The 21,387-nt window shown below is 38.7% G+C and overlaps 1 protein-coding gene across 2 annotated transcripts in view; it reads right to left on the minus strand.

Moving 5' to 3' along the window:
- Positions 1-667: 667 nt before the first annotated feature.
- GAD1 (glutamate decarboxylase 1) overlaps positions 668-21,387 on the minus strand; it is a 29,969-nt gene continuing 9,249 nt past the window's right edge. For both annotated transcript variants that reach the window (XM_079310910.1, XM_079310911.1), the window contains 13 exons: positions 20,780-21,022; positions 17,681-17,771; positions 13,101-13,213; positions 11,594-11,709; positions 11,412-11,491; positions 11,153-11,207; positions 9,999-10,115; positions 9,795-9,859; positions 6,433-6,511; positions 4,733-4,882; positions 3,386-3,493; positions 2,643-2,732; positions 668-1,094 (listed from right to left, as the gene is read on the minus strand). In XM_079310910.1, coding sequence (XP_079167036.1) covers positions 921-1,094; positions 2,643-2,732; positions 3,386-3,493; positions 4,733-4,882; positions 6,433-6,511; positions 9,795-9,859; positions 9,999-10,115; positions 11,153-11,207; positions 11,412-11,491; positions 11,594-11,709; positions 13,101-13,213; positions 17,681-17,771; positions 20,780-21,022 — 1,481 coding nt within the window. In that variant the 3' untranslated portion in view covers positions 668-920. The remainder of the gene's footprint in view (positions 1,095-2,642; positions 2,733-3,385; positions 3,494-4,732; positions 4,883-6,432; positions 6,512-9,794; positions 9,860-9,998; positions 10,116-11,152; positions 11,208-11,411; positions 11,492-11,593; positions 11,710-13,100; positions 13,214-17,680; positions 17,772-20,779; positions 21,023-21,387) is intronic.

The following is a 21,387-nucleotide window of genomic DNA, read 5'->3' on the forward strand; positions in this document are numbered from 1 at the left end:
TAAACATTATTTAGAACTTCAATAATATATAAATAGGTTACATTACAAACGGAAGAAAATACAAGACAACTCTTCAGCATGGTAAATCTCTGCATATAAATAAGCAAATATTTCAGATACCTACAATCAAACAGTTATCTTGCTGTAAAACTATTACATTTAAATCCTTTTACACAAAGTCATTTAACAATAATGTACACAATCTACACAAATTAACCTCTAAAAATACAGCAATAATATATATACCTGTTACAATGACTGTGCTACTGTCATCCCCTGATTTGACACTAAAGGGCAAGTACAACTATTTTACTCAGAGGTGCTCTTAGAGATTGCTGTGTTTTATGAGAGAAAAGCACCAACAATAAGATCTAATACTGTTATACATTTTTCTTTAGCTCCTAAGAATCTACATTTTAGAAATGTTTCTATATGTCTATTTCTGTCTGGCAGAAAACCTTGTAGCACATTATCCACATCAAAGTTGTTGAAGGAAAACTTAATTTTCTTAAAGTGGAAAACATGCTGTGGCTTAGATCTAAGTTTATAACCACTTTATATATATATATATATATGTATGTATATATATAATTATATTTATTTATTTATACTGTACATATATACTGTGCAGAGTTCTTAATTTGCTATTTTAATACTTATTAATTTTCTGCTGTCTACAATAAACAAGACTAATGTAAGAGTCAATAGTACTTCAACTTCAAGATAATACATTTTCCCTCAATAATATGATCTACCAATACTTATATATTTCAGTAGCCTATAGTTGTTTTGTTCAAGGATGTCTTAGGAGACTGGAACTTACAGAAAGAGAATTTCCTTAAAGCATGTTCTGCAGAACTGGGTTATAAAAACAGCCAGTGCTGGAAAACAATGAATTAGAGAAATAAATAATTCAACCACTACAGGTCCTGCCCCAACCTCTCAATTTCCTCAATGAGGAAGTCAATGTCAGACTTAGTTGCAGCTGGGTTTGAGATGACCATTCGGAAGAAGTTGACTTTATCACCCTGAGGCTGATATCCAACCATGGTGGTACCTGATTCCATCATCAGTGCCTTGATTTTAGGTGCCACCTTAACCATTAAAAAAAAAAAAAAAAAAAAAAGTAGAGAGAGAGAGAGAAACAAAGAGAGAAGAAAAAAATTATTCTTTCCTTGTATGTTACAGCATTTCTTAATTCAGAAAAAATAAATTGATAGGCATTTGTTTTAATAAAAATGTCTGTAACAAGAAAAGGATTGAAAAAATAAATATGTAGGATTGGCTATCTAAAGGAAAACTGACAACAATAAGATCCATCTCTTTGATTTACAAAATAATAGCATCCCAGAATATTCAATATGTAATAATTTTATATATTAAATGTGTATCTCGTTTCCTTGTGCTGAAGATTTTGTCATGATGAAACATTTTTGCTTCTGTATCAAAGTCCACTCCAGACTTTCTTGAGGGCAATGGATGTTTTCCATGAGGATTTTATGCATTCTCAAAGAATTTTGTATGTGGGGAAAACAATGGAAATTTTTCAACAAGATCAATGTCATAAAGAATATTTTTTGTTAGCATAAGCCTTGGAAACCTTCCAGTAGTTTTGCAGTACTGTGCATTTACCACAATCTCACTTCCTCGGTTTAATTTACAAGGAATAATGTTCTGACAGTCTTAATATTTGTTATTGACTAAGCCCAGTTTCTCCATCCAGACCTTCATTCTCCTTCTCTGCTTTCTGCCAGGCAAGGTCAGATGTCTGCTCTTTTACTGTTTTGTAGAATGCTTTATGGTGTCCTCTAACATTTAACATTCAATCAAATCAAATATTTCATCTCTCTTGCTGTTTCTTACCTCTATCTTCCTCTATTCTCTCTTTTTTATTTTTGGCAATTTCTTGATCTAACATGGGACTAGCTAGACCCAGGAATTTCACCCAGGAATTTCTATTCTGTTCTATTCTCTTTCCCCACTGTGATGCAGTCATTAAATCCTGTACAAAATCACACACACACACACACACACACACACACACACACAAAAGAGCTATTATTTTTGGCACTTGTGAAATCATTCTTTTGTCTCCTGAATATATTTCATTCCACTTCTGTCTAAAACACTGCTACAAAATTACTGCATTTTGCTTCCCTCAGGTCCTGAGTAACATGACATCTTTTCTGGTGGTACTTCTGTAATGCCTTCACTCCCTCTACCACTTCAAATAAATGTATCCCAAAGTCCTCCAAAGGGTATTCATTTTCACTGAAATGCATTAATACATTGGCATTTAAAATCAAAATAAATACCTGAGAAGGAACTTACAGGTTTTTTCATGTCCTTTACCTCTCCAAGCATTTTCAAACAATTACCCTCCTGTTTCTCCTGTTGATAAGCTGTCCTGTCCAAAGAAGACTGTGGTGTCTGTAGGCCTAGCTATGTTTGAAGGCTTGTAAGACTTGTGAGCACAGGATAACTGAATATGCTCTGAATCTGGTTCTATAGGGAAAATATTACTTCAGTATTAATATAAATAAAAGATGAAAGTGAACAAATATAAAGGCCATAATAAGCAATGGAGAACTGACGTCTCAGAATTTGGAATTATATTTTTACATTTAACCAAAAATACTTACCCTGTGTAACTTTTCTCTTCTTTCATCAGAGTCTGGCATGCCCCTGAGACTTGGAGGAATATACCAAAAGCATACATTTGTATGCTCTGGCTGCAAAAAGAACCAAACATACACATCAATTAAAAAAATTATACAGATCAGTCTCCCACTAAGGGCTAGTCAGTAGATGAAAGACAAAATATACTATTAACTTTCCTAGTCCTGCATGTTAAACAGAAAGAAATGAATTGCAATACTGCTGCTTGCCTCTGCTGCCTTAGATTCACTGCACATCGTCCCATTTGCAATATTTAGGTTGCTAATGAAGTGCAAATGCTTTTCCCTTTTCTGCAGTTTTATGAGTAACTGCTTTTCAGGATCACAGCAAGGGCAACCCAATTTTCCTTTCTTTAGTAGAGGGAGAAATGAAGTTTATACTATGACCCAAAGGTTTATGTAGTGGCACTAGCAACAGAATACACAGCAAAAAAAGCAGATTCTCAGTTTTGTGCATAATAATCTCAGAAGGAGTAGACTGTACCAAGGTAATCTTCATGCCCAAAACTGAGAAGGACTCTGCAGAAGAGGAGGAGATAAATCTGACATTTATGGTACAAAACCACATGAATTTGACAGAAAAACTGCCCAGATACCAATGTCATGTAGTTCTTCAGAAAATAAGAGCAGTTTTGCATAGCTGTTTTGAAGAACTGTGAGAAGCCTGTAGACAAATTTGGTTCATACATATGCAAAAGCAAACTTACCTCCCCTTCAAAAACCATCTCAAATTCTTCTCTGTTTTTGATTTTAGTATAGAGATATTCTGCTAGCTCCAGGCATTTATTGATCTGATTTTCAAATCCTACTGTACCCTGTTGTAATAAGAAAGTAGGTATTAATTATATGTGTGGGGTTTTTTTTCCCTCTGCTCTGATACAGTCAGCTTTTCAGATCAATGGTAAAAAAGTGGCTAAAGGTGGCCCATTTGTAAGTCACTATTTGGTGTGTCTCCTTTTAAGATAATTTATTATGAAAATAACAAGGACTTTCACTACTTTTAGTAGATTGTTTTAGGTCTTTAGTTTTTTTTTCTGGTTTCCAAAAATACTATGGATATTAAGTTCTGGCTTCACAGCTCCTGCTGAAAGACCAGAACTTAAAATGGGAACTCAGTTGAAAGTGTAAGAATTGGGAAGCAAATTATTTCCCTTGTGCAGTTTGCTAGAAATGTGCATTTAATCAGCAAGCAAAAGTCTGTAATTTGTTTGCTAGAAGTCACTTGCCTACCCACTGATATCTTGTCAAGATCATAATCCCAGAAAAAGTATATGAATGTTGACAATAAATGGTTGGATATTTTTTAAAGTACACTTTATACATGAACAAAACAGCAAGCATTTTCTCTCAAAGTGAAAATTGTTTTATGATTTTAGACTTTATCATTAGATTTAATATCAATTCTATTTAAAAAAATTAGAGTCCAGACAGGTTACACAACTGAATTCCCATTTTGCCAGCAGAAGAGCAAGAATAGCAGCAATGAGGTGACTGCAGATACAGCAATAAAAATGGAATGTGTTTTCTTGACTACATGAACCCTCACCTTGTGAACATGTAAGCCTGGACATTAGCCCATGCTTCAATTGAGCCATCCAGGCATACCACATTAGTACCAGGTAATCAGCTGTGGAATCATCACTTGGGCAATGCTTCCTCAGAAAAATGCTTTGTTTTCCAAGTTGCTTATGATATCTATGCATTGAAATGTCATGTTCAAAGGACCCTTGTGGTCATCAAAGCTGCTCTGCTGTTACTACAAGCAATCTGTCATAAAATAGGCATGCAAGTGTAGAGCATCACAACAAGGGATCATTTTGGTGCCCTGCCTTCATCGGTTTTTCTACAGGACTCATCTAATGACTCAAACCTTTCTTCTAATTGCCATCTGAATTTACTGACATTGTTCCACAATTCATGAAGTTCCTTTCTGAGTTAATACTTGGATACTTGTGTGTTTAGAGATTGTAATGACACAAACATTTATGTTAAAGTATTCCATTACATGACACTTAATACATTTCTGTTTTTTGAGCTAAACTCTTGTTATTTACCTTTGCTTTCCACATCAACCAGAATTTGAAAATGTCCACGTGTCGACCACACTGTATTGCCTTATCTCCAGTGTCATAGGAGACATCATACTGTTTGTCTGGCTGGAAGAGATAGCCTGCACACATTTGATTGCAGCCTTGAAGGATACCCTGCAATCAAAAACACATACACTTATATGACTTACCTGGCATTTGTGCATGAGAGAATGTACACATTAATAATGAAAAAAAAATCTATTTTAAACATGTATGGGAAAATTGCTCTTTGATGGGGCATATTATAACATACTGACCTTGTTTTGTAAACCTGAGCCACAGAATTAATTTCATAACCTAAGGTGGTTCTCTTACAAGTGTCTGAGCAGTTATATGTTTTTCACACACAAATACACCCCCAAGAAAACATTCACAAATCAATTTGGAAACTTAGTTTATGATATTAGCTTTACCTACTTCAATTTATAAGGCTATGTTCTTTAAACTTAAATTTATGATTTGTTAAATTACACACTAGAATGAAGCTGTGGTCTCTCAGTGCAACAGATTGCTACAGAAAATGAAGTGAAAAAAGGTTTAAACTTTGTATGTTGTTCAGCTTTATGACACTTAACATTAGTGATAAGCACAAATGACATAAAGTGGACTTTTTTTTTGCATATAAATTAACATGGTTCACAGACCAATAGAAATCTATGAACTACTGGTTAAAATGTCTGGTGAAAACACTGAGAAGCAAATTCCTCTATGTTAAACAGAAGTCTTACATGTGACATTCCTTAAATGATTTGCATTTCCTTCAGTGTTTATTAGTGTTTTTTTCTAGAAACATGAAGACACCAGTCTGATCAAAATTCTCATATAGGAAACCAAAACTCTTGCCAAAATCCTGCAATAGCTGGCACAACAAGCATGCATGCTACTAAACAGAGGCTCATGCTTCCCTTCAATAGATGTGTTTTACAAAGGGAAATAAATGCTGCAGTCCACAGTTTAGAGATGGATTGGCTGGAAGAGCAATGGCAGACCTAGGGCTGCAACATAACTCTTCCATCCCAGCTCTACACACAGGGATTGCTTCTTCAATTAAGCACTCCCAGTAGCAATTGACATACAGGAGATCAGTAAACAACATAATTAGTCCTATCCACAACTGATACTGTTTTCTTTTTTATAATTTAATAGAAATGTGTATTGAAAGAAACACATGGTTTTGCTTTCATTGATAACAACAAAGAATCTAGATGTCAGCCCTAAAAGTACAGGCATAATAAAAGCAGCATGATTTCTTTTTGACAGAACTGGGAAATTTCTAAACCCCTGTGTAAGGAAAAACTTGCTTCTTACTCAAGCAGTTTAGACTGTGACCAAGTACTAAGACTGAGGCTGTATGTTCAATATATCATAGAAACAACAGGGCAGGTGCTCAGATGAAGTACATTAGCATGGCTCTGTCATTGCTATTAGAATATGCAAAGATCTAACAGGTGAGGATCTGACCCATGTTGTCTTTAATAAAAAAAGCAAAAAACCCCAGGACAGATAAAACACTTTCAAAACACAATATAAATCCACACAATTATTCCTTCCAAAATAAGTTTTGGAATTAAACAGATTTTGCAGTACCCTCTTAAAAAGCAGGGCTTGATATTTACTTCTTTTTTTTTTTTTTTTTTTTTTTAATTATTAAATATAAGGCAGACCTTCTCCCGGACAAGAATGGCAGAACATTGTAACAGCACACCCATCATCTTGTGTGGATTCCAAGTGACTGAGTTGGCTCTGCAAAAAAATTACACATTCAGATAGGTCTGGAAAACAGAAACTAAGTCTGAATCAGTCACCTTTGTTTTCTGCTTTCAGCAGGAAATATATGGAGTTTAGACCATGATGATATCACTATGGATATAATTAGTGTTTTAAGTGTCTCCTTTCCCAGCTATGCTGTCCAGGAAAGGAAATATTTTTTTGTGTTAACATTGCAATTTCAGACTTGTGATTAGTTTATATTATTACTAATACCAGCTAATTAGTACCATGATTAGCTGATACAGTAACATCATCCCCAGAAGAGTTCTCTTCTAGAAATAGCACTAATAAAAATAAGGAAACTGTTTTGACATGTTCTATCAATTCATGGTACTGAGGTGGGAAGTGTGGGTGCCAGAGAATTAAGGGACTAATATGAATTGTGGGAGAATACACACACCAAATAGCTTTACTGAACAGCTGCTGGAAAAATAGAAAGGAAGTAAAAAGACATTCTCTATGCTTACCTGCTTTCCCAGTTAGAGCCACAGCTCTTGCTTGTCAAGCCCATGGACTGTTAAAAGGCCCTAAAACTTTACATCATATCCTACCATTCTATATGTAAAGCTTAACATTTCTTACATGTACACACAAGTGAATGCATAAGATCACTTAATTTACAAGTCAAACAGATGTTCTGTGCTTTGACATACTATCCTAGACAGTTTAATGGTGACACTGAAATAAATGTGCCAGCATTGCACATCCATTGACCTTTTCACCCTAAGTAATTAATTACCCAGTGTCTTGATTCACTGCATGTTCCACAGAAGCAAAGTGCATAATTGTATTTCAGACTATGCATGTGTTTTTACAATGTGGTTGAAAGAAAATGAAAAGATATTTCCTCTTCTTCTACACCCTGCTCTCAGAGGACACAGACATAACCAGTTTCTCTGTTTTGAGCAACATTTGGGATGGTGTCTTCACCCCAATCTGAGGACCACTGATTTTTAGGTACAATTCCAACCCCTGTATGTGCCAGGTTAGACTGTAGCACCCCTCAGCTGAAAGCACAGCCTGTGCAGTACCTGGGGAGCTCACCATCCATCTAACATCAGCTTATGCAGTGCAGATAAATACCTCAGACTTAGGAGGCAATTTTCTTTTAGAACATCTTCACTAATAGTTCAGATGGAGCAGTCAGGAAAAAGGAATTTATATAACAAATTTTTTCTTCTTAAAACACCATGCCTTCCGTTTAGCACATTCATTTAACTTTCAGGGCTTCAAACAAAGACAGTTTTAAGTCATTCCTCACAAGGAACAATAGGTTTATTTTAACATGAAGCCGTCAGTCTCTTCTCAGTGCAGCCCCCAGCCAGAGGCTGTGCCACCACAGGCAATCCCCACTCTGTGCCATGGCAGCATCCCAGTGCTCCATGCCAACGTGCCCAAGCAGGACAAGCACACCCTGAGTGTGAGCACAGACCCCAGCTGGAGCCCCTGACAGGCAATTACACCGTGCATGGGGGCCCATCCCGTGTCTGAAGATCTGAATAGCTGACTAGGAAAGAAATAATTTCATGCTTCATAGCCTGCTGCTTTCTGCACTTGCTTAAAATTATAGCCTTAATTAGCACCTCAGGGTTGACCTCAGGTCAAAAAGGATGTGCCAAACTCCTGTGACCAAACCTCTGTATCTTAAGAAAATTATTTTGCAATGCTGACTTAATGTTAGACACATTGCCATGAGTCACAAGCAAATTGGACTGGGCAAAGGCTGATAGGATTCTGCTGCTTCAGAGTGCTCCACACCACATGCTGCCATCCTTGTGACAGAAGGGTACACATGGTTTTGCTGCCAGTCCTTCCATACACTATCCTTGATGTTGTACTTACTCTTCACTTACCGTATGAGATGCCCAAACCTAGGATAATTTGTCTTCCCTAAGGAAGAGCATTGCTCACTGCACTAATTTTACAATTTTACACAGTGGCCATATTCAGAACAGCCAACTCAAGGAAGCAATTTGGTGCCAATTTAAAAGTCATGGATAGAGCTTGCTTCAAATATTTTTTGCTTCCCCAAAGGCTGGTATCTGCAATGATGGAAAAGGTCTAAAATTTCAGATTCTTCATTGCTTTTCTGATTTTTTTCAGATGGGCACCATTTTATGGTAGAGTGCTTCAGAGGAAATCTAGAGACCAGCACACCCATGGGATTGTAAATTCAGCATCTTCTACAGATTTGTCATCAATGGATATGGGAACAAGTGTGCCAAAGACTACACCTGGAAGGACTCCTAAGTCAAAATTGTAAGGACCAGCGGCAGGGTCACACTCTCACTCTGCTGTCACTACCACACAGATGCTTTGCCTCTTTAAATTCAGTTCAGTCACAGGCTGGCTTCTGGTCTCAGTGGGCATCTTGGCAAGCTGGGCTATGTACCTGGGGGTACACACATGCTCTTTTCTGTGGACATCACTCTGACCACTACAAGAGCTTCCTGCACATATCATGTAATCCCCACTTGGCACCAAGGCACAGGCCCCTGTGCCCTGAGACAGGTGAGCATCTGCAACCCTTTCTGGCTCTGCAAATTACCTCAAACCACTCCCTAGTACAGCACAAACATAGCAGCTCTGTCTTCCTTTCAAGTTGTAAAGGTACTGAAACTTGCCCCTGAAAATTCCTACTAACTCAGTCTCTACCTCCTTTCTTTGTTTTATATACACTTATCTAGTGTGTGTGTGTGTGTGTGTGTGTGTGTGTGCAAATAAGAGTGATGTAAGACTAAGAATATGTATGTGTTCCATTTACAGAATACTCATGAACATATACTCTTTATTTTCCAGAAAAACTGCAAATATCTTTCAGTAGAGAACTTCTACAAATTCCCACTGTGGGTATTCATGCTCAAACACCTTCCCTCATTTATCACTGCTATTCTCAAAGCCCTACATTTCAGAGATTTAGCTCTCACACTTCATTTTTTCTTCAAATACTTCTCCATCCACTCCTAGACTTATGATCCCTTCAAAGCAATGCACAGAACAATTACCCTTCCTTTTTGCCAAGTAATATCCTTGTCTTCTTTCAAATCTGCTGGAAACTTACCTCTCACTGCATGGTACATCACAGATGTCTTCTGTAGTATTGTTTCAATCTCCCTAGTCTGACCCTTTCCCTTTTGTCTCACTAGTGTTTAAACTCCTTGATGTAACAAAGTAATATTATCATGAATTGTTGGAGTGTGATGCACCTTATGAAAGTACTTTAAGAGCAGTATTACAAATAAGCCCTGTGCAGTACCTTTCTATTCCATTCAGCTTATGACGGTGCTTTCGGGACATTAAGAGCCCACCTCCCCAGGCAGCCTGGAAGAGAAAGAAAAAAGAGAACACTAAATTTTTTTAAAAAGCTCAACAGATTTTAGTTTACTCAGGATCTAGTAATAAATATTTTATTTTAAGAAAGGAAGTGTAAACTAACCAGCAGCAATTTTTTGTTACTTACATCGACATGGAGCCAGAGGTTGTATTTCTCACATATATCTGCAATCTCCTGTATTGGATCAAAGGCTCCATACACTGTTGTGCCTGCAGTTGCGTTTACAAAAAGAGGAACATAACCCTGCAATAAAAATTAAAATATCAATTATAAATTGAAAACATTTTCAGAAAAAAAATCCATCCAGAAACATTATCTCATTTTGTAACCTAAAGATGTGTTTCCTCCCATGTGAAAAGCACAACATAAGCAACAGTAGAAACTAACTACTTATACTACCATATACATGGTAAGAACAAACTGGGTTTTTCTTTATTTTCTTGTAATTTCACAAAACTAACTAGTTAGAAGATAAAGAATAATGTTTTGTCTAATCTCTTTCAATTATGAGATTAAAACAATGTAGTGGAAGATGAGCAATATTCAAGTAAATTTGGGACTTTTACAGCAATGTAAACAAAAATTAACTAAATGTGATTTGTAAGTCACGATTTGAAGGCTTGAAATTGTTCCTTTGGTCTTTATCTACTAATAAACAGAACAAAGCAGAACAAAGCAAGCTAGAACAAAAGCAATAAATGAGAAACTATCAGATCAAAGAGAGAGAATTTTGAATTAGATTAAATAAATGTGAGCTGCTATTTCATAGTGTTCAAATGTAAAGAAGTTAATAAATAAAAAAATTACAATATTGATTTCTCTTTGGTTATTTTATAAAAAAATCATGGGTTTTTCTACTGCATTGTTTCAAGAAATAGCCATAAAGGTCTAAAATATAAGCTTACTTTTTATATTTAACAAATATACATGCTACCTTCATGAAATCTATAGGATTTTTTAAGGGTTCTGTAGAATCTTTTATGGGTTTGGCTAAACTTAAAAGATGAGATAAAAGTAGCTTAGATTTTGTTTCCATGCTTGTTTCCATATATTTCCAAACTGGAAGTTATTTTTAAAAATCATGAACTACAATGGAAACCTTACCAAGACATACAGGTAATTCTGTAAAAAAACCATAAATGTATAATTAAACATATAAAAATACTGTTATTATATTTATATAATTATAATGTTTTCTTTAATATCAACACTCAGGCTCCAAAGGAAGAAGTAATTTTACTAAGCCAAGCAGTTAAGTACTAATTTTTAAAACCACAGACCTTTTCTTTTGCTTCCAGAATTTTTGCCTCCAAATCAGCTGGTATTATTTTGCCTCTGTAATTAGCACAGAAACAGAAAGACAAAGAAAATTAAATAATATATATGGAAATAATGGCTGCAGTTGAAATAATTTAATAGGATTTTCTCAACAGGCCATTAGCAACTTGACACACTGTACTGAATCAGCCCTTAAACAGAATAAAACAAATTTAACAGATGAACACATTTAATCTATCAAAACTTTAGTATTCATCCTACCTTTCATTGCATTTTATCAAAACAACATTGTCTGTTCCAAATCCAAGCGCAGCTCCAGCTTTCTTTATTGAGTAGTGACTCTGCAGCAAACATATGAACATGAAATGGAGTGGTTGTTTAATGATGAAGCATTTTCACAACATATGTCAGTAAATTAAGAATTAGCAGTGTATTAAGCTCACATGTTCTGAGGTAAAGAGAACCAGTTTAGGGACTGCAGCCATGCCTTTGGTTTTAACTTCAGGGAAGTACTTGTAGCGTGCAGCCATTATGCTGTACATGTTGGAGATTGCTCCTCCTGTGAATAAATAAATAAATGAATAATAAAATAGTGATAATGAAAAAAAGAAGTATATTATACCACAGACATACAAGTCTCATTTGTATAATGCAGTGAAAGTGGCAGTGAACTATGAAAAAAAATTTCTCTGAAATGCACAGGCATCTGTCTAAATAGCATAGGACAGACTCTCGAGAAAGCTGGAGTGATAATCAGAATTTCCTAAATGCCATCTCTTTTAGTTGCTATAATTTTGTAACACATTCCTAAAAAGTCAGCTGTCATTGTGCTGCTTCTGCATGATAACTTCTTGTTAGCAAGAGCAGCAGGAACTTACTAACATGCCTGAGATTGTAGAAATGTCACATACTGGATGGATTTATCCCATCTTACTGAGGTAGATACTTAAAGGTAGATTTCTACAGCTGAACTACTTCTAAACTCCCTCACAGTCAGTTATGGGAAAGAGGTACTTCACAGGCTATGATTCAGCTAATCTATTTTCACACTTACTTTTGAAGAATTTGAATAGAGGGAAAGCATCTATTTCTCTTGGTTTGCTGCTAAGAAGAGCCCTGAACAATTAGCTCCGTTCTTTGGTGCAGACCTCAAGCCTTGATAAGATCAATCTCACCCCTAAGCCTAGGACAACTTCTTCCTCTAAAACTTTTTCATTTATGAGAACACAGAAAGATCTGTATTTTTCTAGCAGATAGGACTGGAGATCAAGCAAGTGTGGACTTTATGTGGGCTGTTTCAAAAGGAGTTGGTTTTGTCCTTTATGCTCTGTAACAGGATTGTGTTCCCTCAAGCCAAACCCAGAAAAGTTCTGTTGGCCACCCACATTGCCCACATGTTGGCCCAGGACCTTCACATGGTTCATCATCAGCCATTTCTGTCACTGCTCACCGTTTTTATGTTCCTTGCATGGGAAGACACTTTGTCTTGGTCTTTTTGCTAGAATCATACTTGTGAATCCAATCAGATTGTATCCCAGGTAGTGTTCCAGAAAGTGGCAGGCAATCACAATCTTTCCCTGACTGTGAGCCCAAAGCCTCACTGACCGCCAAGAAATCAGTACATGATTTTTGAGAACTTCCAGTCAACAGAAGCTGTGGTTGCCCAGCACCTCCAGAAATTAAGCTCATAAAAGGGGTGTTTAAATGTCTAACTGTGCACCAGAGCCCCTAGTCAAGTTTTAAATGCTGACCAGACATAGTATATTGCCATATGCAGAGATAATTTTTCACCCCAACTTTTCTGTGGTATGTTTAAACAAAGCATTCCTACTTCTAAATATCTGACACACTGCTTTGGTTGCAGATAGTGTGAATATTCAGACACGGCCTATGTTTATTTTAACTTTTGAAGTTTTACTCAAAACACCAAAACAGAGAAGAAAAACCCACCGGGTGAGAATATTCCATCACCATCTTTATTTGACCATCCAATAATCTCCCTCATCTTTCGAAGTGTTATTTGTTCCATGAGGACAAAAACAGGGGCAATTTCATAGGTAAACCTGCATGGATAAAACAAAACAAACAAACACTATATAGATACAGATTCTAAAAGCACATAATAAATACCCAGTCTGTGATTCTTTGTTTAAATACTCAAGGTTTCTAAAAGTTTTTCTGTAACTTGAGGTTCTGATCCTGAACCTTTACCCAAGCAAAATCCTCAGGAAGACAATATTGGAAATACTGATGAAAAAAACCTGCATTTTTCAGGTTTCTATATAGTGAATGTAAGACATGCTCAACATCATAGAGCTGCTGACTTCTTTACAAGGTTGTCCTATAAAACAACTGTTTCCCAAAGTGCCAGTTCCACACTTGTGGAATAACACACTGCTAAATCCTTATGAAAACAATGAACTGCACTGAGCTAAACAAAATCATAATTAGAACTATTGAGCTAGGGTTTCAAAGTCTAAATATAATTAATTATGTGGATTTATTCTGTTGAAGATCTCCAAGGACAACTTACTTCTACAATACAATGTGATCAATAACTGTCACGAGTAATTACAAATGATGACTTCCTAATTACCAATTACCAAAACAAAGTCAGCAGTCAACTATTGTATCCACTTAATGAGGCCAAAAAACATTACATATCCTGGCATGCCCTGATGTCAGTCAGATACGTGGATGGAAATTGACAACCATACAACTATTTTTGGTGATCAAGGTACATGGATACATTCCTACTGCTGTAAACAAATTCTGCTTGCTGTGAAAAAAAATCAACCTCTGATTTCCAAAGGAATCTATAAGAGCATGACACCCTGGCATTTTGGATTTGACTGATATCCTTCACTTGAAAAATTTCATCAAAATATATTTGTTTTCTCTCTAATACTAAAATGATATTTTGAGAATAGGTACAGCAAAATTGAATGAGACATGACACTAAGAAGAGAACAAGTATCTGAAAAGGATTGTCTTTTATTTGCAGCTACACTGGTTGCTTAATATTTTCTTCAATTTTTATGTGCCCTTAGTCCATCCGAGAAACACCACCATTATTTTTAAAGCATTCCCTTAAGACTAAAAATATATAATTTGTTTTATCATTGTGATTGCTATTTTCAGAAGCCAAAATACTACTTATTTTGTTTTTACTATCATTAGAACTGGCAGAAACAGTTGAATATTGATCTGAAGTTTGGGTGCTGCCACTATTTACAAAAGGACAAAATTAATAAACCAATGTCTGCTAACAGTGGCTTGGGGTTGTTTTGTTTTGAAGCACTGCAAGTCTAGAATATACACCAATCTTTATTTAGGCAGAATGATCAACTAATGTCCACAGGAACTCAGCAGCATACAGATCACTGTAGCTCAGTATAAGGTACTCTTATGTCAATGTGATTATTTTTTCCCCACCAGTTTAAACACATTTTGAGTTTTGTCCTAAGACCTTGCACACTGAATTATGAATATATTTAAACACAAAGAAAATAGTACTTATTTACTCTGTTCTATAGTAATTTTCTGAGTGTCCAAAACTGACAAGAAAGAAATTACAGGAGATGTTTATAAATTACAAGGCAAATTAAGCTATTAGGTGATGGCTATGAATTTACAAATCAGGTCTTATTAAAGTTCACTCCAGCTTACTTGCTTTAAACTTAAATTATTTTGAAAAATTCAGTAAAACCCAAAAAATGTGATTGGCTTAAAAAGAACCATCTAACTTTAAAACCAATCTCCTAAAAAAGGCTGATTAGTTTTTTCCTATACTTATAACCTTTACAGGTATTTCTGTGAATTAACTGTAACAGTCATGAGTATCAGCTCTTTACTAACAGAATGTACTAAGGTTTTTTGGTAGAAGCCAGTGCTGGCTTAATTCTGCTCTCACCTAAAGGACAAATCTTTTTATTAGACCAAATCATTCTAGCTACCATTCTCTTGTGGGCCAATATGTAAAAAGCAGTCTGACAATAAACACAAAACATTTTACTGCAATTTTCTATTCATAAGCATATCTGCATAATACTGAAAATGCCAATATATTCCCTTGTCTCAGAACAGTGGTCATAAACAGAACTTCCAGATAATATTTATTTTTAACCTCAGTTGGCTTCTGCATCGTGAGAGAATGCCCTATCCTACAGATCTCTAGAACAAGATGAATAATGAAATCCTGAAATTTTCATGCTGAAGGTCTCATGACTAGTGATTGAGCTATGAATAGCACATTGATACATTATTTCCAAGTCAATGTGGGAAGCTTATTATTAGGTTTAATTTTAAATATTATCTTCACAGTGACATTTAAGTAATATTTCCTAATGGTAATTTAAAATTTTAAGAGTACAGATGTTTTGATTACTCAAAACTCATCTGCAAAAGAAAACACATACTTTTAATTATTCATAAATATTTTAAGTATTGTTTATCTGTAGAAAAGAAAAAATGACAAATGGAAAACATTCCCTATCATAGTTCAGTGTTATTGTTGCTTGTGTGTTATGTACTCGTGTAGCTGTAATAGGTTAGAGCAGTTTCTCAGAAAAGGTCAAAACCTGTTCTTGTGTGCTGGAACACTGCTCAAAACAAATACTGTGTTCCCCAGAGCTCACAGAGGTGATGTGGTTATTTTTAAAACCTTCTCTGTCAGTCCTTTGAATCATATTTTACAGACATCTTGCTTTAGCCTTAGTTGAAATTACTGTGTTACTTCAAATACACCATGTTGACTTTGGTTTCCTGAAAAAAAGAGCACGCTAAGCCTCATACTAACCAATAGATACTAAATGTTCATGTTCACAGAGAAGTATTTTCAAGATATGTTCCTGTTTAAAGCACAAATGGATGAGAAACCAGTTATTTAACAGCTTATTTAAAAAAAAAAAAAAAAAAAAAAAAAAAGGAAAACATAATTTTAAAAGAGTTACTCCTTAAGAAGTGACTAAATGAGTGCAATATTATTAATAATTATGGCAGTATTTCTTTATCCTGTCACAGTCTGCCACAGAGCTGAATTCTTTTATGTCCTATCAGATTTGTGTAGTTACAAAAGGATAACTAAACTGGGATAACTAAGTTAGTCAAACAGGCTTGGAAAAAGAGACACTGAGATATTTGTCACAGAGAAACAACCTTTGAGCAAAGTTTTTTTTAGAAATGTGATCAGAACTGTTTTCACTTTTAATTGTGCTGCTAAAAAGGCACTTCAAAGCACCTAAAAGCATTTTGCAATATTTGTTTGACAATTAAAATATATATTGCTGAGTTTTCTTCCCAATCATCTCTTAAATCTGAATGTCTCACACCAATTTTGAGCAAACAGAGAACTAATCGGGATGATTACTACCAAGAGAAGGCTGGTTTTGGCTGGAGCACCTTAGGGTTATATTTTATTGTTAATGTCATAAAACAGGGCCAGCTCCTAATCTACATAGAGCTGCTAGTCATCAGCTATATTTAATGAACCATACACTCAGTGAAAATATTTTTCATTTTCCAATCTGCAGATACATTTCGTATGTTAGGACAATTAGCAACAAACTCCCCAACACAGAGGTCACTTTACAGTCAAAGCCCATTCAGTACAGGACTAAAAGAGAGCAGTCTTACCTGCTGAATATTTGGACTCCCATCCCATTTTTTAACATACAAAAATCAAAATATAAATAAAAACTGACTAGAAGGTTTGGTGGGTGTTAGTGGTTTGGGAGCTTTTTCTTATTGGTTTGGGGGTTTGGGGGGATTTCTTTGTTTATTTTTGTGGGTGTTTTTGTTTAGTGTTGTTGTTTTGGGTTTTTTTGATTAATTGCACTCTGTTGCAAAAGTTCATTATAATACCTTACACTGAAATTTAGTTTTCATTAATTTTGAGGTCAAGAAAAATTAGGAAAAGTTTCTTATCTGATGCATTCAGATGTCAAATTTTATTTTTTTATACTTCTGTTTATTCATTTACACATGACTCTATTAATCTTAGACTAATTCCTTCATTAGCATAAAATTATTTTTCAGTGTTACATTTTTAATCATTTTGAAGCTACCCAGAAGCCACTTCTTTACTAGAACATGAACAGAAGGTATTGCCTCAAGCCTGCTATCTCTGAAGTCAACAGTAGAGAAGAAAATAAATTTTTCCTTTTCTTGTGTTCTAGTGTTAACATATGGTTAGCTGCAGACTTGTTCAGTCTAGAGACAGGACTTAAAAAAAAACCAAAACCAAAACAAAAATATGAAGAAGATTGGTCCAAAAGAAGAAAAGTAATTTCATGTTACTATATTGGAATAACCATGTTTTGCTTTCCATGTGCTCTCAGATATTTGTATTTCTATTTATTAAAAAATATTTTCATTGTATTACTGACACATTAAGAAAAAAATTAGACATTTTGTCTGGAAGATGTAACATTAATAATTTTTAAATGAAAATTATTTGTATCTGTGGCAATACCTATCTAGCACGATACATGGCAGCCCGTGTAAGTCACTGGTGACAAGGCACTGCTTACATGTTTGTATTAGCAGTAGATGTCAGCCACTCCCCAGCCAAGCCAATAATGTCCAGTCCTGTGGACAGCTGATTGAAAAAGCGAGGATGACCTGAAAAGAGAATTGAGAGCAACTTAGAACAAACTCTATCGGTATGTCTCAGGTTTTAAATTCAAACCATCCACCTTTTCTGAGCCCAATCACAGGTTTGTGCTCAGAACACTCGCAACAAAGTTTTCAAAGCAAGTCCTTCTTATGGGGGAGACCGATAGCAAACATTCACAAGTTTGTCTTTCTATAAACTTGAAAAACTACTTTGAATAGGATATTCCGTATGGAATAATTTGCGTTTTAAAGATAACCTCAGAATCGACTGAGTCTGTAAACGCCTCAGGGACCTGCTCAAGGGCTTGGACTAGCGCATTTCCAGAGCCCTCTTCCGACTCCTGTCGTGCCGTGTACTCCTGCGATGAGGACACGGTGGGCGACACAGCCCTGGCAGTGACAACCTCCAGGCACTGGGGCTATTTGCATTTGAATGAGGAAGAGAGGAAAGCTCAGAAGCTTGAACTGGGGCTGCAGGAGTGAGAGAGGCGTGCGGAGGAGCCAGTCTCTTCCCGAGCTACAAGGACACGGGGGAGACTTTTCGCTGGGTCTCGGCGGGAACGTCCCAGCGCTGCAGCGTGGGGAGACGGTCCCGCAAAAGCTCCTCGACTTTCCCCACATGGTCTATAAACTAGAATCCACCTCCTTAAACAGAGTTTGCTATTGAACTTAAGTAAACCACATCTCTGTATTTCAGCCGAAATTGCTTTAACGACTTTTACCGGCAGTAATCCCGACTGCTGGAGATCTGCTTTTCAAGCAAGAAGAGAAGACATTCCTAACAACTGATACGAACGTTGAGGGGAGGTGGGAGGTGTCACGACTGAGACCTCTTTTCTCGCTGGGGAAGGACACTCAGCACACTAAGGACAGCGCGGCCCTAGAAGGGAGGTCAGCTCTCGACGCCTGGAGGGACCTGTCATGTCGGATTCGGATCAACACTAGGAACATCAGCATCTTTTGACATGAAGAAATAAATGCGATTCTGCCCCGAGCGACGTCAGCAGAAATCTTTTGGAGGCGTGAGCCTGCCGGCGCTGCCACATCTCGACACCTCCTGAAGAGGATGCTCCGCACCCGGCTGCTCCCGCCCGGGGAACGGCTCGGGGCTAGAGACAGAAATACCACGGTGGCTTGGCTGTTTGCTTTACAAATCAGCACTTCCCTCCCTTTCCAGGACACATTGACTGGGAAGTTATCTTAAGTGACATTTCGCCGACATGCCATGGCTATTAATGAGCCTGCGATTTCCTAAGGCTGTGCTACAGACTTAGACCGGTGACTTTGAAGGGAGCTTCGCCTTGAGAGAGAATGTGAGCCCCAGGAGCGCACAGCAGAATGCGTGTCCTGGGCAGTCAGGCGATCCGAGCAGTACTCTAAAGCTGCACCAGGCACCGCTTTGAACAGAGCTTGTGTCTGGCCGGATACCTGCACCTCAGGCTCCGGGGACAGGTCCTGCAGGTCCCACAGAAAGAAGCTCCAGGGGAGGTCGGGGTGAGGGGGGAGGTTGTCCGACATGCGGCACGATGAATAGCGGAAGAATGGTGCAAGCACAGAGAGTGCACTCTGACTTAAGTTCTGGCCACCTGTCCAACAACCCACGCGTTTAGGAGTGAAACAGACTCCCTTTTGAGTACAAAAACCAAATATGCTCCTGACTCCCCTGATTCAATCAGACCACCATGTAAACAGGAAAAAGGGCAGAACGCTACTCGCCACATCTGTTGTAAAGATTTTGCTCCCTGAATGCACTGCGTTGGGTCTTCAAAGCTGTGGCACGTCTTTCAGGAGCCATGGCTCGTAGCTGCCCAGCCAGAGACCGCTGGCAAAGAGCCTGCCTGCCCGAGCTCCCGCACAGCCCCTCTGTCCGAGCTCCCGCACAGCCTGCCTGTCCGAGCTCCAGCACAGCCTCTGTCCGAGCTCCCGCACAGCCTGTCTGTCCGAGCTCCCGCACAGCCTCTCTGTCCGAGTTCCCGCACAGCCTGCCTGCCCGAGCTCCCGCACAGCCCCTCTGTCCGAGCTCCCGCACAGCCTGCCTGTCCGAGCTCCCGCACAGCCCCTCTGTCCGAGCTCCCGCACAGCCTGCCTGTCCGAGCTCCCGCACAGCCTCTGTCCGAGCTCCCGCACAGCCTCTGTCCGAGCTCCCGCACAGCCTCTGTCCGAGCTCCAGCACAGCCTGCCTGTCCGAGCTCCCGCCGCACAGCTCCGCGGGGACATCGCCCCCTCTGCGGTCGGGCCGAGCCGAACTGGGCCGAGCCGGGCCGGGCCGAAGAGGGCAGCCGGCCGGACAGAGCTCAGCAGCCCTGAAACTTGCTCGCTGGAGCAAGGCTAGGGAGAGGAAACTCGGCGCGCTCCATTACCACTCCAGCTCCTGACCCGCTTGGGCATGTACGGCAGTCAGGGCTAGCTGCCAGCCGAGATTTCTGTGGATACAACGTAAAGCATTTCAGGCCAAACAGTCTGAAACAGCACTGACTTCGCTCTAGAACTGGCTACAGCTCGTCCTGTAAAAGACGTGATTACAAACAGGGATTTCTGTCTGATTCAGAAGGACCTGGGCAGGCAGGGCTCCTGGGTAATGGGCTGAAATCCACAGGGTTTCTTTATTGATGATTCCTAGGATTTCAGTCTTTTTTTCATTAAACGTCTGATGAACATAAAGAAGAAAAATTGCAAATTCTGTGTCATTTATGCCCTCATTTACCTAATGATATTGCTCCCCGGAGATACAGACAGCTCGCGTTTCATCAAGTGAAAGAGATTACGTCTTAAAAACTTGTTTCTGTGCTCCAAAAACAGCACTGCGCCCTACCCGGCGGGGACGGATGGTCATCAATAAATGAAGTTTCTGAGCAGAAACATTTCCCGCGCCCGCAGCCAGTCCTGGAGCCGAGCCTGCAGGGAGGCACAGTCACGAGTGTAGAGAGGGTGTGGGCTTACCTCAATCACTCTCTCTTCACCGTGAGCCTGAGAAAACTCTCAGGAGGGGCTCGCCACAGTGTGCAAAAACCTACCTGTCCTCACTCCGTATTTCAGTGTGTCCCGACAATCCACCAGAATCTGCTCCAGGGACTCAGGGTTGTCCGAAAGCTCCAGATTGAAGCCCTCCATGCCCTCCAGGAGCTGGTGCGGGTGGTGGAAGTCCAGCACTTTGGTGGATCTGTCAAAAGTCTTCCTCACGTAGTTGAGGAGGATGTCCACAACCTCCAGCAGGAACTGCATGGTCTGCTCCTCACCATTCTTGGAGGGCAACAAATCTGTGGAGCAAACCAGCTGTCAAGAGATTGCTTTGGGAGAGAGAAGCAGAGATGAACCAGCCTCAGCTGCCCGCAGCACTCCGAGGACCTGGAAGCCACGGCCCCAGTGCTGCCTGGTTGCAGCCGGACAGACTCCCGGCCCCTCTCGCCCGTGGAGAAGGGCAAGCCTTGGTCGCACACGGCAACAACAGAGGTACCTCCAAGGTGCCCCGGCCCAAGAGCACGCCCTGCAACGCTAAGGCTGTGTGGTGCGAGGCACTCGCCTCCCGTGGGCCAAAAGTACCCTAAATCCGCATCTGCCCTTACCTTGCAACGTCCCTACCTCCGCCCCACAAAGTGATTGCTTTCCCTTTCCCACTCTTCTT

The sequence above is a fragment of the Erithacus rubecula genome, assembly GCF_903797595.1.
Source record: "Erithacus rubecula genome assembly, chromosome: 8".
Taxonomy (NCBI): domain Eukaryota; kingdom Metazoa; phylum Chordata; class Aves; order Passeriformes; family Muscicapidae; genus Erithacus; species Erithacus rubecula.